The 15,737-nt window shown below is 32.6% G+C and overlaps 1 protein-coding gene across 2 annotated transcripts; it reads left to right on the top strand.

The window, feature by feature from the left end:
* The first annotated feature begins 31 nt into the window (after positions 1-31).
* Osp (ovarian serine protease) lies at positions 32-14,871 on the top strand. 2 transcript variants are annotated; one of them, NM_001043703.1, is given in 27 exon segments: positions 194-286; positions 1,298-1,379; positions 1,809-1,931; positions 2,014-2,610; positions 2,701-2,776; positions 3,305-3,418; positions 3,657-3,901; positions 4,132-4,289; positions 4,451-4,578; positions 4,654-4,834; positions 5,226-5,557; positions 6,149-6,447; positions 6,982-7,097; positions 7,283-7,442; positions 7,522-8,701; positions 8,767-8,936; positions 9,461-9,574; positions 9,648-9,825; positions 10,262-10,675; positions 10,752-10,940; positions 11,025-11,169; positions 11,316-11,484; positions 11,800-12,000; positions 12,635-12,645; positions 12,648-12,866; positions 13,799-13,927; positions 14,456-14,871. In NM_001043703.1, coding segments are annotated over 24 exon segments (5,400 nt in total). In that variant the 5' UTR covers positions 194-286; the 3' UTR covers positions 12,666-12,866; positions 13,799-13,927; positions 14,456-14,871.
* The last annotated feature ends 866 nt before the right edge of the window (positions 14,872-15,737 follow it).

Raw genomic sequence — 15,737 nt, 5'->3', positions numbered from 1 at the left:
TATATGATACCAAGTCCTAAGGTATCATATCAATTCAATCGTGAGCTCATCTCTCTATCGAAAATAAATAAATAAAAAGAATTCTTTTTCGAAACACGTTACGTTACATTCCACGAAAACACTGATCGAAGAAATATGATTCTACCCGAAAGTTAGACAATCAGCAGAAATTACTCAGTAACATAGTGTGGCAGTGGCAGTATGTGTGTTCACGTACTCACGACTTAATCATTTAACAACAATGTGCTTTATTATTTAATTAAAATAAAACCAGAATAATACAGATGTGAGTACAGATATATTTTGATGTAAAAACGTTTTGTAAATTCACTAATTGGATACATATTGGCTACAACACAGAATATCCTGTCTGCTTAGTTCTTCAAATATACTGATTTCATATTTGCTTCATCTTTAAATTTAGTAGTTGATGATTTACATATTTTCTATTTTTCGATCATAGATAGCATTATAGATGAAAACTTGGGTTTAATTTTATTCAGACAAGGCATACATTTTATGTTATACACAAACAATATTGCGAGAGTCACTTGAACGCACCATTTAGCTTTATTGCCTTGTAATAGAAACATTGACTAGATAATAAATAATCTATTATTAGGTAGCAATATCAAATGATTGTCTATATGGCAGTTTACGCGTAGGTGGTTTCGTTTCATCAAACTAAATGAAATGAGACATTATTATTCATTGTATACGGTACGCTTTTATTCCAATGTTCGAATCCCGCCAAGGGAAGATATTCGTATGATAAATATAAATGTCTTTTCCAGGGTTATGGATGTATATTAAATATATGTATGTGTATAAGAAAAATCTTACATTTATATCCGTTATCTGGTACTTGTAACACAAGTTCTTTACGAACTTATCACGAGACCAGTTAACGTGGCGTGATTTTTAGTAAATATTTATTTATTTATTTAATGTAATTAGGTAAAATAGATGCATTATCTGTTATACACAAATGATTTTACGTACATAAATTTGTTTGTTCGTTTGTTCGTGTTCTATGTCTTTATTCTGTATATCGGTTTATTTATCGCGTAATTCAATCCCAGGATACCCTTAAAATGCAGAACCACTTTTTCAATGCAATTAAGAAATTGATCTAAGTTTGGGGATGGAGACCGGTATGTTGTAGTGCCTATCTATTACAGCACTCGCTTGATAACAGTAGGCACTTGTAAAATGGACCTAAATTACCTAAGCGTGGCTAGGACTTACTAAAGATGAGATAAAATTGGTTGATAAAAAATCTTAAATTTTATTTCAGATGATTGAAACTATGAAAACAGAACGATCCTTCGAAAAACTTGGACTTCCACCTATGGAGTTGGCAGAATCAACAACTAATCGTGAGTTTCAAGCACATCAAAGAAACCTGCTTTATTCGAGTTTATGTTGATAACCTATAAATTACGTTAACAAAATCGGCGCTCGATTTAATAAATTATAATACATTGAATCTCTTAAAATAAATTAAGTTATGTTATTATCATACTCAGTCATCCGATGAGAAGGTGGTGGGCATGGCTCGAGAAAGCCACAATCACTGACCCGCTACTTTTTTACTAGTTAAATTATAAGCTCACGTGTAGGAAACATCCTGTTAAATATGTTTTTAAAAGGAAACGATGTATTTTAGTGTTTAAACAGTGGCAGAAATAAACAGTGGCAGAAATTATATTTTAATTAATAAAAAACAAACGAAGACCTAAAAAATTATTGACATAAGTCGGTGTTCCGAAATTTTAATCATTCAGGTATGGCTTTTTTTGCTTCAGGTCAAAATAATGAGGTTAAAAATAAATGGATACTTTTAATACAAAAACTAAAAACGACAATTTTACTTATTGCACTCGCTGCAGGGGTATATGTTTTATCGCTGAGATTGTTGGAAATTTTTGGTGAGTTTTAGATTAATCTTTCTTTAACTTTCAATTAATTTCAGCTGCAAATTTATTAATATATGTATAATAAAAATTTCAGTCGGTACACGTAGCACTGAAATATTTGTAGTAACAGGAACATACGAATACCCGAACATTACATTATACGATGGCGACATGGAAATATTTTTACGATTGAAAAACAATACTTTAGAAGCAAACAAAAGGATGAAAAGACATGTCAGCGAACTAAGCGATAGCATAATAGAGCCTGTAGAAGAGTTCGTTTTAACCGATGAAGACTTACAGAATGCAAGAGAAATAATAGTAAAACATGATTTACTATGTAAACATGGTGACAATGATGAAACTTGTATAAAAATAACTAACCGCTTAAAAGAAATGGTTTTGAAGCCGAAGCTTAATAAAGATCAAAGCAACGAAATTCCTGTCATTCCTAAAATAAAAATTAATAGTTTGCATAGCTTAGAAGCCGATCGTGATTTAAATTCTAACAATCATGCTATTCGTAATTCTGAGGCAGTAAAAAAACGTGAAATACATTCCGTAGCAAAAACACAAAATATATTGGAATCTGTTCCTCGCACACAACTAGCATTTGCAGCTCAACCTTCAGAGAATCATATCACTGATCCATGTCTAGAGCGTCTCTTGAAGCAATATACTCAAGCACGTAGTAAGTAAATCGATATTAACAATATCCAATAATATTTATCTGGTTCGTTTAAAATAATTAAAATTTCTTAATGACATCAATTATTTACAGACAATTATGAATTGCCTCATTCTGAATACGCACCACCTCAGTATGAGAACCCAACACTCAACAACCTACACCCAAGGTAAGAATATAGTTTGATATTTATTTACCCGTTTTTCCAATGTTATCTGTTTATAGCCTGATAGAACCTGAAGCGCCTGCGCTCTAAATAATAAGATGTTCGATAAATTTGAATCAACTGATTTGACTTCTCATAATCCAATACATACAACCAATACAACACAATCGAGACTTCGATATACGCGGTCTAATATCTATGAGCTTCGATAACTACCTATAATACAGTGAGCCATGCGAGTAAATCTATGAAGAAATAGATGTGAAAATAAGTAGGATACTAGACTGTAAACTATGTTCAACTATAAGTTTCATTAAAACCGTCCAGCAATGCCTTATCACACTATAATACCGACATCCTTAACCTCCTATTAAATATAGATAGAACTGATGATAGCAGGGAAGTAATAGTCGTGTGCGAACTCGGATACTCCAATATAAATGTTATTGTACCAGAAGTGAAAATTTAGCCTATAGCATAAAAATCAAAGGCTTAAAGGAATAAATTAATATTTTTATAATAATTTCATAGATACTACGATCCGGTCTCGCACCCAGCATTTCTCCAAGGTCGCGAGGTTGAAGCTAGGAAAAGCAAACTTCATCCACAAGACGTTGATATATTCATGAGCCTACTAACTCCCAAGTAAGTTATTGGTAGCTGTAAAACATTGTTGATATTACAACCTGCATGCTTCATAGAAATCGTCTAAAAGCCTTCAAAAACAACAGAAGGTATCAATTTCGACCCGCTTCCTCTGTTTTATTCCATTTTAATTTAAAAAATATTATTAGTGTAATTTGTCTTATTTTATTTAAGTTTACTATTTATGTATTTATAAATATAACTCATTACACTTATTTAAAAGAAATACTTGTGTCAGGCCCGAAGCTATTTCCACCAAAAAAATTGATGCAGAAGCACGAACTACACTTTGCTCTGATGGATCAAAACCATGTGATAATGGTGAAGGATGTATAACTGAAAAACAATGGTGTGATGGGAATGTTGATTGTTCTGATGTAAGCGACGAAGCTAAGTGTGACTGTAAATCTAGAGTAGACAAATCGAGGCTTTGTGATGGATACTTTGACTGTCCATTTGGAGAAGACGAAATGGGGTGTTTTGGTAAAGTATTTTAATTTCAATTCAATTACATATTTACTAAAAAAAAATGTACTATTTTTTCGTTTCAATTTTTTTACTAACTACTCTTCTGTGGTAGTTATCATTTCAAATAACTATATTTTATGTGTTTGCGTTGACGCTCCTCTTGCTTCATTTTATTTATCCTATGTTTGTATGACTATGCAAATACCTCATTTAAAGACATTAAAGAAACGTTAGTTTTACTTCAGGGTGCAGTGAGACTACTTTCAGTTGTTTGGACGTGGATATGAATTCACAGAGTACTTGTTTCACGAAAGAGCAAAGATGCGATAATATCGAGCATTGTCCGAATCATAGAGATGAACTTGAATGTAATATGTTAGCTCCAAGCCTTTTAAAAAAGCCTGTAAGTAAATAAACGTTTCTATGTATCTACCTTCCATTTTTTTATCATTAGAAAGAATCTTTGTTTGTGAAAATAGCTCTACATGAATAGATAATATTTTATTTAGTTAATTAATCAATCATATTGATCTAATTAATTAAATTGTATGTTTTAAATTACAGCTATTTGCAGTGTCAAATACAGAAGGGTTTTTGCATAGAAATCTTAAAGGAGATTGGTACGCCGTATGCCATAATCCATATATGTGGGCGCATGACACTTGCCGTCGAGAAACTGGACTTATAATAAGGTTTGTTTTTTTTCTTTTGCCATACGGGAAATAATATCATGGAATAACGATTAATTGATGTTTAATTTTGTACAGACCACCTTTTATACAAATAGTCCCTGTTGATCCGATGTCGAAAGTCAGTTACTTGAGCACGGGTCCAGGTGGTATATTACAAACAAGTGAGACTTGCTTCAACTCTTCCGCCGTTTACGTCACCTGCCCAGATCTGCTATGTGGCACTCGAGTCCCAAGCACGTCACAGCTACTGAGAGAAGTAAGTTACAGCATCCGTAGTCATTTTTGTTTTAACATTTCTTTATTTGTTCGTAATTTATATATTCATATGTGACTATTTATTGATGTGCAATTTGCACACTGGTAGTATTACTAGTTGAAATACGTAGTGAGTCCGCACTGGTTCTAATTATGAGCGTTATTGCGTTCGAACTTTATGAGTTGGACAAATAAAAACATCAAACTGAAATGAGAATCTAATCTATTATTTAAAAACAATAATGAAATAAGCCCATAAAAGAGTTGGAGTATGAATCTGTAAATTGGTGCATGAACAAAATCAAATTGTTTAATAATGAAGGCTTTAAAAGTGAACTAGTACAGTACAAAGTTTTGAAAAAAAAAAACTTATTACAAGATCTAACTTTTAGAACGCTGCTATGGAAAATAGACTTTTTGGAAGAAATAAAAGATTCCTTATAGATGGCCATCCATATCCATTTATGTTTTTCGGCAACCGACAAAAACGATCATTAGTATATCATAACTACGACCTATTAAATTACTGGAGAAATCGCAATGAGTTAAATCGACCTTGGTATATTAGAAATATGCGATCGGAAAGCCGAGTGGTTGGTGGAAAACCAAGTCAACCCACGGCTTGGCCATGGACGGTAGCCATATACAGAAACGGCATGTTTCATTGTGGTGGAGTTATTATCACTCAAAACTGGGTTATATCTGCTGCGCATTGCGTACATAAGTAAGTATTACCATATATCAAATAACTTTGATTTATTGGAATAAAACCTGAAACAAAGAGCTAGTATTAACCGCCGCGAAATTAATTGTTGGCAGCTGCAAATAAGCGGTGGTTACGTCTAAATGAGACGTTCTTAAGCACAATACAGCAAAAGTCGATTATTTTTGGCATAATACACAAAAGCTAATTTCTTTTCGATTTAATATACTTGAAAATGAAATGAATCTATATAGAATTACAGTGTTGAAGAAAGATGAAATCTTCTCAGTATATTAGTTGCATAGAAGTATATCAATAGACAAAGAACATTATTAAAATTTGTTATGATTTAATTGCAGCTGTTATAAAATATTATTAAAACTTTCAACTCATGTCTTAAAACGGGTTGACAAGTAACATTTTGAAAATAAATGAAGTTAGGTTGCTACCTAACGTTACCATATAGGTTGAAAGATTGCTGTTTTAGTATTCACAATAGTTGTGTTGTGATTCAAGCATGTCATAACTAATAGAAGATAGAGATAATTTTATTTATTCACAACTTCAGCGATTAGAATCTTTGTAATAACACAGAAATATTTTTTCTCCTAGATTTTGGGATCACTACTATGAAGTTCAAGCAGGTATGCTTCGGCGTTTCTCGTTTTCACCGCAAGAACAAAACCATCAAGTAACACATGTGATTGTAAACCAGCATTACAAACAAGACGATATGAAAAATGACTTGTCTCTACTAAGGGTCGAGCCAATTATTCAGTTCAGTCGATGGGTTCGTCCAATATGCTTACCGGGACCTGATACTGCTGGTCCTGATTGGTTATGGGGCCCATCACCCGGTACTATCTGCACTGCTGTAGGCTGGGGAGCTACAGTTGAACATGGACCAGATCGTTAGTACTCATTCATCTTAACCTTAGTAATGTTTTCCTGGTATATTTTTGTTTCCTATTATGCTATCGTTCATTTACTGGAACTGATAAAAAGCCATCCAAGCAAAATCGTTATGTATCACGTATACCGTAAACATCTGCCGTTAACTAACCGCACATAATACCATCCTAGGATTGCAATAGGATTTGCGACGCGAAATGAGAGTTACTAGATAATAATAAACGAAGCGAAAACTAAGAAAATTTCAACCATCTCAAATTCGGTTCGAATTCGCATATTGAATTTAAAGACATTAGATGAAACATTGATACTTGTAAAGCCCGTTATCGAGCGATTGTAAGAGTAAATAAGCTGATGCCCCGTTTGATTATAAGTATAAATAGCTTCAGAGATTAAAATATATTGGATGGTATCAAATAAACATTATGTAAAGCAACTTAATCATTATAATTTTTACACATAATCGTATAAAATTAAATGATTACGCATAAATATCATCAGCATTAATAATAAAAAAATTAAAAACTTCATAGCTGATCATCTTCGCGAAGTGGAAGTACCAATATGGGACAAGTGTAAGCATGAAGAGGATAGAGCCGGTAAAGAAATTTGCGCTGGACCTTCAGAAGGTGGAAAAGATGCATGCCAAGTATGATACAAATATAATTTCCTAAACTTTATTATTATTTATTTAAACTGCCCGAAAATATGTATTTCAGTTATTTTTTAAAGAAAACAAGATGAGATTGTCGCATTGGTATTGATAATCAATTAATTACTCAAGTGGATCAATTGTAATAAATAAGTTGTTACTAAATTTTAGTCATATTGCAGGGCGACAGTGGGGGACCATTATTATGTCGAAACCCTACGAATTCTCATCAGTGGTATTTAGCCGGAATTGTGAGTCATGGGGATGGTTGCGCTCGTAAAGGTGAACCCGGGGTTTATACAAGAGTTAGTCTTTTTGTAAAGTGGATTAAGCATCATATAGGTATGTTTTTTAACTAATATTTATCATCTATTAAATCTCATCTAATAAAAAATTAATAAAACAACTAAATATTTTTCAGCCTCGAATTCCTTACCAATAGTCAAGCCTTTACAAGAATGTCCTGGATTCAAATGTAAATCTGGAATTTCAAAGTGCATATTTAATAAAAGAAAATGTGACCAAATTATCGATTGTCTCGGAGGAGAAGATGAAATTGATTGCAATTTTGTAAAATCTACTACAACCTTAAGCGATAACGAGTTTCTTTCTGAAATGTTTAGAAGCAATGAAAGAAGTGACCGAATTGAAATAAATCGCATAACAAAAGGCGCTAATATTGAAAATAACACTTTAAAAATTATCCCAAATACCGAGGCCAGTACAGAAGAAGCGACATCAACTTCTGTTGCAGTAAATCGTTATGATGACAAAACCACTATGGAAAATAACTTTAAACATGCGTCAACACTCGAACTTCCATTTTCTTCAAGTTCTGATGAATCCCATTCTGAATCACATGAAAAATCTATAGGTTTACCTTCAATGGAAGGAACCCTATCAATTTCAGAAGAAAAAACAACAGCAAGCACTACAACAACTTTCGAAGAAATTTTCAGTAGTACAATTTTATCTACAACTGAGGAATATCGCGGAGACACAGCAATTGTCAATGAATCACTAGAATCAGATTCTACAGATTTCCAAAATGCAACAATGGATATGGAAAGCAGTGCTAATGATTTTTTTAAAAACCTTAATATACTTAATGCAAGTAATGTGGAAAATACAACAAATACTAGACCAACAGACGAAACTACTATAACAGATTCAACGACAAATATTCCAACAGAAAGTCAGTTTTCTCAGTTTACTTTGTCGACGGCTGTTACCATCGACGAATACATAAGCATGAATGCAAATGAAATTGAAAAACTTCACTTGTTAAATTTAATTACCAATATATCCAATACAAATTCAAATAATACTGATTTTAGAAATAAATCTGAAGGTTTATATATCGAACTACTTCCAAAATCTAATATAAGCATTATACAAAATACCGATGAGGATGTTAAAGAAACAACTGTAATCGAACAGCATATTACGAGCTCTACTGACAAAGGGCCTCTAAAAACTCTGATCGATATCGAATCAAAGCATGATATCATAAAAAAAATCGAAAAAATAGTTTTCTCTCAAAAAATGCCAGCAAAAATAAGAAGAAGGCACCGTATTCCCAAGGACTTCGAATGTGGAAAGTAAGAACATTCGTTACAATCAATAGGAAGCGAAATCAGTAATAATAAAATTACTTATTTCACAGGATTCACCAAGTCATTTCGTACAATCTAAGATGCGACAATAAAGCGGACTGTGAAGATGGAACTGATGAACTTGGATGCACATGTATTGATTATCTATCGACTATAAATGAGAAATTTCTTTGTGATGGCAGTTTTCATTGCGCCGATGGACAAGATGAACTTGATTGCTGTAAGTATTTTTTTTACAAACAGGGTCTATGGCAATCGTACGGCGAAGACAAGAGATGGTTCATCATCATCATCGAAATATTGTTCTTTGCTAATAGCTTTTGCATTGCACACAACGCAATACTATAAAAATTACCACACACACACACCTTTTTTGGATTTTTACTACCACATTATGTTATTAAACATCCTTAAAAAAACATTTTTACCTGCCCATTGTCACAAACTAAATACGCACTATATGAAATATATTCGTTTAATATATAAATAAAGAACATTTAATATCTTATCTTACATATTATAGTGCCTTAAAAATACTTGGTATAAATTTGATAAACAAGTTACCATACCGCTTAAAGAAGCTAGAAAATTTCCACTTCACTAAAACGATATGTATTTGTATTAGCTATCAAAGAACATCTGTTTTGACTTTGGAAATAGTCGTTTGTACCTTGTACTGTATGGCATTGTTTAAGTTTCAAATGTTTGAAAATAGCAAAAGATAATAATTTTACTAACATTCAGTCAGCTGCCCTGAAGACCATTTTCTGTGTAAAAGAAGTAAATTGTGCATACCACTGAGTAATGTATGCGATGGAGTACCTGAATGTCCTCAAAATGACGACGAGTCGGACTGCTGTAAGTATTTCCAATATTTCCGAATATTCTAAATACAATTAAGCAGCAAAATAAAAACGATTTAAAATTATAGTTGCTTTAACGAATGGCAAAGAACTCCAATACGAAATCGATGATAGACCGCAAATCAATCTAGAAGGATTTGTGACGAAGAAACATTTGAATCAGTGGCATGTTGTTTGCGAGGATAAACTGACTATTGAGCAAATAGAACAAGAAGCTAATCATATTTGCCATTACTTGGGATTCAGGTACAAAAAATTGTCTTTTTTTTATTAGTAATTTCTTTGATCGAATAAGGCAGAGCTCATAACGGCGCATGACTTGAATGAAACTGGAGCGCACAAAAACTACAACTGGTGGTAATCACACTTTGAAACTTGACGGAGTCTCATTTATATTGCAATAAATAAATATTATACGGCAGTTCCACGTTTCAAACTGTAACTAATTATTTATGAATTTACCTACCTGAATAGAGGCGAAGTCAGTGTATGCTCCGCTCTTGTGGAAATTACTTTGATTATATGTTAGCTGCGTATTTTTCAAGGGAAATTTGTACCTATGTCTTGGCTTTAAACTCCGACATAGTAGTATTAGTTGGGTCGAATAGCGTATTATGCGATCTACAAATAATAAGATCACTAATAAAACTACATAACTCAAACTTGTTTCATTTAATTACAGTTCAGCAAGAACATATTCTGTGAAGTATATTAACATTAAAGAAGATGACGTTTTATTGATTGATAAAAGAACGAAAAGACAAATAGTTACTACAGTCCCTGTGCATTTTGCTTATAAAAATATTAGCGATGGTGTTAATGCGACTGAACATGTACTCATTCAAGAACCACAATTACTCAAAGAACAATGTGTCCCAAATGTAACGAAAACATGCAAATCTTTGTATGTTTTCTGTGATAGAACATTATATACTGATTTTGATGAGACACCACTTTTCTTGCGTGAAACAGAAGTTGTACAAACATTTAAGTGGCCTTGGATTGCGAAAGTATATGTAGAGGGAAATTATAGATGTACTGGCGTTTTAGTTGACTTGTCATGGGTGTTAGTCAGCCACGCGTGTCTCTGGGATACGTGAGTATTAAGCATTATGATTCAATAAATGAATATTAATAAAATAGTAATAGCATAAATTTAATCCAAATTTTAGGTCACTTCACAGCTATATTTCTGTGGTTCTTGGATCACATAAAACTTTGAAGTCTGTAAAGGGACCATATGAACAAATCTACAAAGTCGACGCTAGGAAAGATTTATACAGAAGTAAAATTTCGTTGTTGCATTTAAAAAGTCCCGCAACTTATTCAAATATGGTAAAACCGATGATTGTAGCATCCACGTGAGTTACAAGATATTTTTTGTTTTAGTTTGTAAGAGAGTAAAACAATTTTTATGTATATTTAATTTGCAAACATAATTACAGCCGCAATCATTTGGAGAAAAATAATAAATGTGTTACTGTGGGGCAATTCGATAACAACGAAACTATTAGTATTTTCCTGGAGGAAACTAATGAAAACTGCAGCTCTCATAACATATGTTTCAAACGCAAATCAATTGGAAATACTGTAAGTTTCGGTTTTAGACACATTCAATTGTCATAGTGATAAGAAAAAATTAACATAAAATTAATTTTCTTGAAACTTTTTTATTTATTTGTTTTGGTACCTAATTATTTTAAATTACTTTTTTACATGAATTGAATATTATTTAGGCTGGAATGACATCTAATCATGAATGGGCTGGAATTATAAGCTGTCATACTGAACAAGGCTGGGTGCCAGTTGCATCTTTTGTAGATGGTAGAGGAGAGTGCGGCATAGGCGATCATATACTTGCTACTGATATAGACAACCTGAAAAACGAAATGAAACATTACTCGAGTAAGTACACTTTCTGACAGTCTATTAAACTTAGTCTATTACGGTTGAGTGTTTCTCTTTTGTCAAATACTTTTATCATTATATTACTTTATAGAAATATAACGAAGACCAGGCCAGGCCAGACCAAATGAATTTCCTTACAAATATGATGAAAATGGTCACTCACAAAATACCTAGCTTATTATATTCTCCAGGTGCTCATAATTAAAATTATCATGGCGCCACATACAAATATAATGTATTACAAGATAATTTAGAAATATTATAAATTTAATTTAGTTTATAGAATAAACCGTGTAACATAAATCTGTGTAGGTAAGAAAATATTTTCGGACTCAATGGAGCAGGTAGACGTAGATACTTGTGAAGGGACAAGGTGTGGTCGGGGCTCGTGTATTGGCTTGGAGCGAATATGTGACGGTGTAAGACAGTGTGAAGATGGAAACGACGAATCCGAAGAATCCTGTCATAAAAAAGAACACATCTGTAACGGCGATCCGTTCCATTCGGGATGTGGTAATAATATATCTAGTCCAGATCTAATAAAATTGTGTTTCGTAAAAGATACAAAGATATAAATTCCCAAAAAAAATTGTCACATCTAATAAATTCGTTAGGTACTAGATTGAAATTATTTCATTTTATAAAACTTAATATGCAGAATTATACCGTGCATATAAATATATTATAAAGCTCTGAAGAACTAGACTATCAAGATATTGATTTTTCTACATATAACCAGTGGCGTGCGATCTCGGCATCAAAAGAATCCTTATTTTTTCAACGTAACTTTTCCTGTTATTCCTACCTGGTGTACCTACTTACTTTTGTCGCGAGGCAGTCATGCGTTACGATTTGAAGGGTTGAGACAGCCAATTACACTATACAATTGAGACTGAGATACAATAACTAAATTTTATGTGCAATTGCTCGTGTTCGTAGAAACAACAACTTATCTTTTATTTATTTTTCATCTAAGTTAACTGTGACAATTTGCATTTATTGTAGTTTGTTTTCAAAGTTCAACAAATGTTTCCTCGTTTAATTCGTGTAAAATTGCGAATCTAATCCCATAATCGGTAATAATAATAATTAGTCTTAGTATTTTACACAAATCCAATGAATAGCTACGTTTTGTTCATTGTTATAGGGTGTTCATCGGGTCAAATGAAATGCCGTAACGGTAAATGCTTGTCTAAAGAGTTATTCAGAGATGGTCATGATGACTGTGGGGATGGAACAGATGAGCCTGGTCACACCACGTGCTCGGATTATTTGGCAAGAGTTATGCCTTCGAGACTTTGTGATGGAATCTTACACTGCCATGACAGAAGTGATGAAGATCCGAGCTTCTGTAAATGCTTTGCTAAAAAGGCATACAGGTAAGCCATGAGCCTAACTGCCCTAATATTAACAGAATAGAATTTTAACTGATATGAGAACAGCTGATTCGTCTTCAATCCGAGCATCTATATTTATATTTCTTATACATCAGTCTGTTACCATATATAGCGGACATATTGAGGAATGTGATCATTATCCCATTACTTTCAGAATAATGTGTTAATATCGCACATCTTAAGTAAATAATCAAGAATTATTTCGGAGCACATAGCACAGATCTATACGTAAAAATAACATAATCGCTCCCAAAAGAACGAAAGAATGTAGGTTACATTAAAATATGTATATTTTCGATACAACCAACTCTGGAACTTTTTGAAGTAAATTTTATCAATCTCTTCAATTTATTTCTTTTTCTTTGACTATTCGCTCTATTAACATTACGTATCTTTGAATAATTAAAATGCTTCATTTACTGTGGAAAATCAAAGAAATTCATTACTTTAGAAGAATATAATATATACATAATTTTACAGATATTTATCAACATGATTGATATTGATGAATGATTTATGACGACTTCTTTAACAAATCAACAGATCAGAATATTCATTAAATTGCCTTATCTTAAGTAGGTGCGGTAATTAAAAAATATGAGTATGAAACTCCAACTTCCTCGGGCAACTTACTACTGCTATTACTATAATACTTTATAGTAGCCAATCTTCGTCCGTGGTACATCTTCGACAAATTGATAATTAAACTGTAATTCTTTGGATATAAATCTAATAGCCAACAAATTCATAAAGACAGTTAATATCAAATAAACGTTTCTAAAATTGTTAACCAAATCAAACTAAAAGATATTATATGTTTACGTGCTATGTCTGCCTTCATAGACAAGAGTTAAATCAAAAAAATATATTATCTGTAGTATCTAAACTTAAGTAGCTGTTTATTTTGATTGCAGATGTAACAGAAAATCGCGTCAATCAGAACAGTGTGTAGCTCCTGATATGTTGTGTGATGGTGTAAGAGATTGTCCAAATGGAGAAGACGAACAAACTTGTATAGGTCTCAGCGCACCAGAGGGAACTCCGTACGTTTAACAACTTTATTATCTTTATCTCTATCTATATAAATGAATTGCTGTTTGTTAGTCTCGCTAAAACTCGAGAACGGCTAGACCGATTTGGCTAATTTTGGTCTCGAACTATTTGTGGAAGTTCAGAGAAGGTTTAAAAGGTTTAGATAAATATGAAAATGGTCGAAATTAAATAAAAATAACAATTTTGTTTTTCCTTTGATGTGTCCCCCGTCGGACGGATTCCTTTTGTTTGTTTTAAGTTTATTTTAATATATACAAAAGTTTAGGTATTTTATTATTGGATTGAGGCACTACGAAGTCTGCCGAGTCAGCTAGTTTTCAATAATAATATACTAGCTAATCTTTCATCATCACTGTAGATACATTATTTAAATTTAATAACTTGTTTATAGTTATTAGTTCACTCAATAGCTCAATTTAAGATTATAACACTGCTAATAATCAAATTCCGCTATCACTATACTTCCCGCTTTCTTTTCATTCAATGAATAGAAGTAAAATTATAATATTTTGTTGCAGCTACGGAACTGGACAAGTAATTGTTCGGTCACACGGCGCATGGCATTCTAAGTGCTATCCCACGCAAAACCACACTAAATCAGAGTTAGAAGCCATTTGCAGAGAACTTGGTTTTATAAGCGGCCACGCGAAGGAAATCAAAGGGATGAAAATCCTCCACCCACACAATAGCCTACTTTTAGATCCTTTCAGAGAAGTCGTTTTGAACAACAACACTGTTATTAGAATGAGAAACACGCACGAGCCACTGGCAAAACCCATTTTTAACAAAGACATAATTAATTGTTACCCAGTTTTTATAGAATGTTATTAAGTTTTCATATACTTTCTAGTAGATATATTTATTTAGCGTGGTAACTTACGTTTTTTTCAATTTTACTCTAAATGTAATAAATATTTTAAGATTACTATCTCAACTATAATTTAATTTACCCAATCATCGAACCACAGAATTAACTTATCAGTGAAATCAGTGACATCTAATATAATAACGACAACAACTATGTAGGTATCAAATTCAGCTAAAAAATACAATAACATTAAAGCCTTAAACTGAGCACTGGCTTACAGAAAAACTTCCTAGATGGCGCTGTAATGGAATAATCTTCAAAATGTGGAAACCGTACTTTTTGTTGAGCAAAGTTGCATAGACGCACATTTTGTTATTTCTCAATATATCGATCACTCATACTTACACACATTTCTTTTAACCTTCTCATTAAAACTTCTGTGTGGAGTAATATTTATTTTTCTTATGTATGAAAGAAAAACTGCAGATCAGAGTATTAAATATAAAAAATATTCTCAACGCCCAGCCTAATGAATATTGGTATTAGGACATAATGAGAGCTTGCATTAACATCCTACCTATTTATTTCTTAGTGAATCTAGTTTCGTTTCTAATTCGAATACAATTAAAACTTCAGTCATGTGTCTAATCATCTGCTATTTATGGTTACCAAACGATAACGGAACTTTAATATCTAGAAACATATCTCGCTAATATCGTTTGCGAGGCATCTGTCAAATATCTTGTGCTTTTTATGACAGCCAGCTACTTCTAATTAACTCCATACAGAAGAGCACAGTTTGGATTGACAATGCCATTCTAACGGATCGTTTGTAACCTCTGATTCTGTGGAAGGACTTCGGTTCTCTCTGTATTTTGTACCGCATATTCCATGGAGAATTGGTTGTTGATTGGTCCATTGTTACAATAGAATTGCTTGATATGATCCCATCATCTCGTTTACCCATTGCTATTGTTCATCCGTACTACCTA

This window comes from Bombyx mori, chromosome 9 (genome assembly GCF_030269925.1).
Source record: "Bombyx mori chromosome 9, ASM3026992v2".
Lineage (NCBI taxonomy): Eukaryota > Metazoa > Arthropoda > Insecta > Lepidoptera > Bombycidae > Bombyx > Bombyx mori.
This window is presented reverse-complemented; position numbering and strand designations above follow the sequence as displayed.

Excerpts from the sequence above, each read along its gene's own strand:
- Osp (XM_062669986.1), top strand. The coding sequence starts at position 1,298 with ATGATTGAAACTATGAAAACAGAACGATCCTTCGAAAAACTTGGACTT. Across the intron at positions 1,380-1,808 it reads GGCAGAATCAACAACTAATC|GTCAAAATAATGAGGTTAAA; the intron begins GTGAGTTTCAAG and ends TTTTTGCTTCAG. Across the intron at positions 12,001-12,634 it reads TCCGTTCCATTCGGGATGTG|GGTGTTCATCGGGTCAAATG; the intron begins GTAATAATATAT and ends TCATTGTTATAG.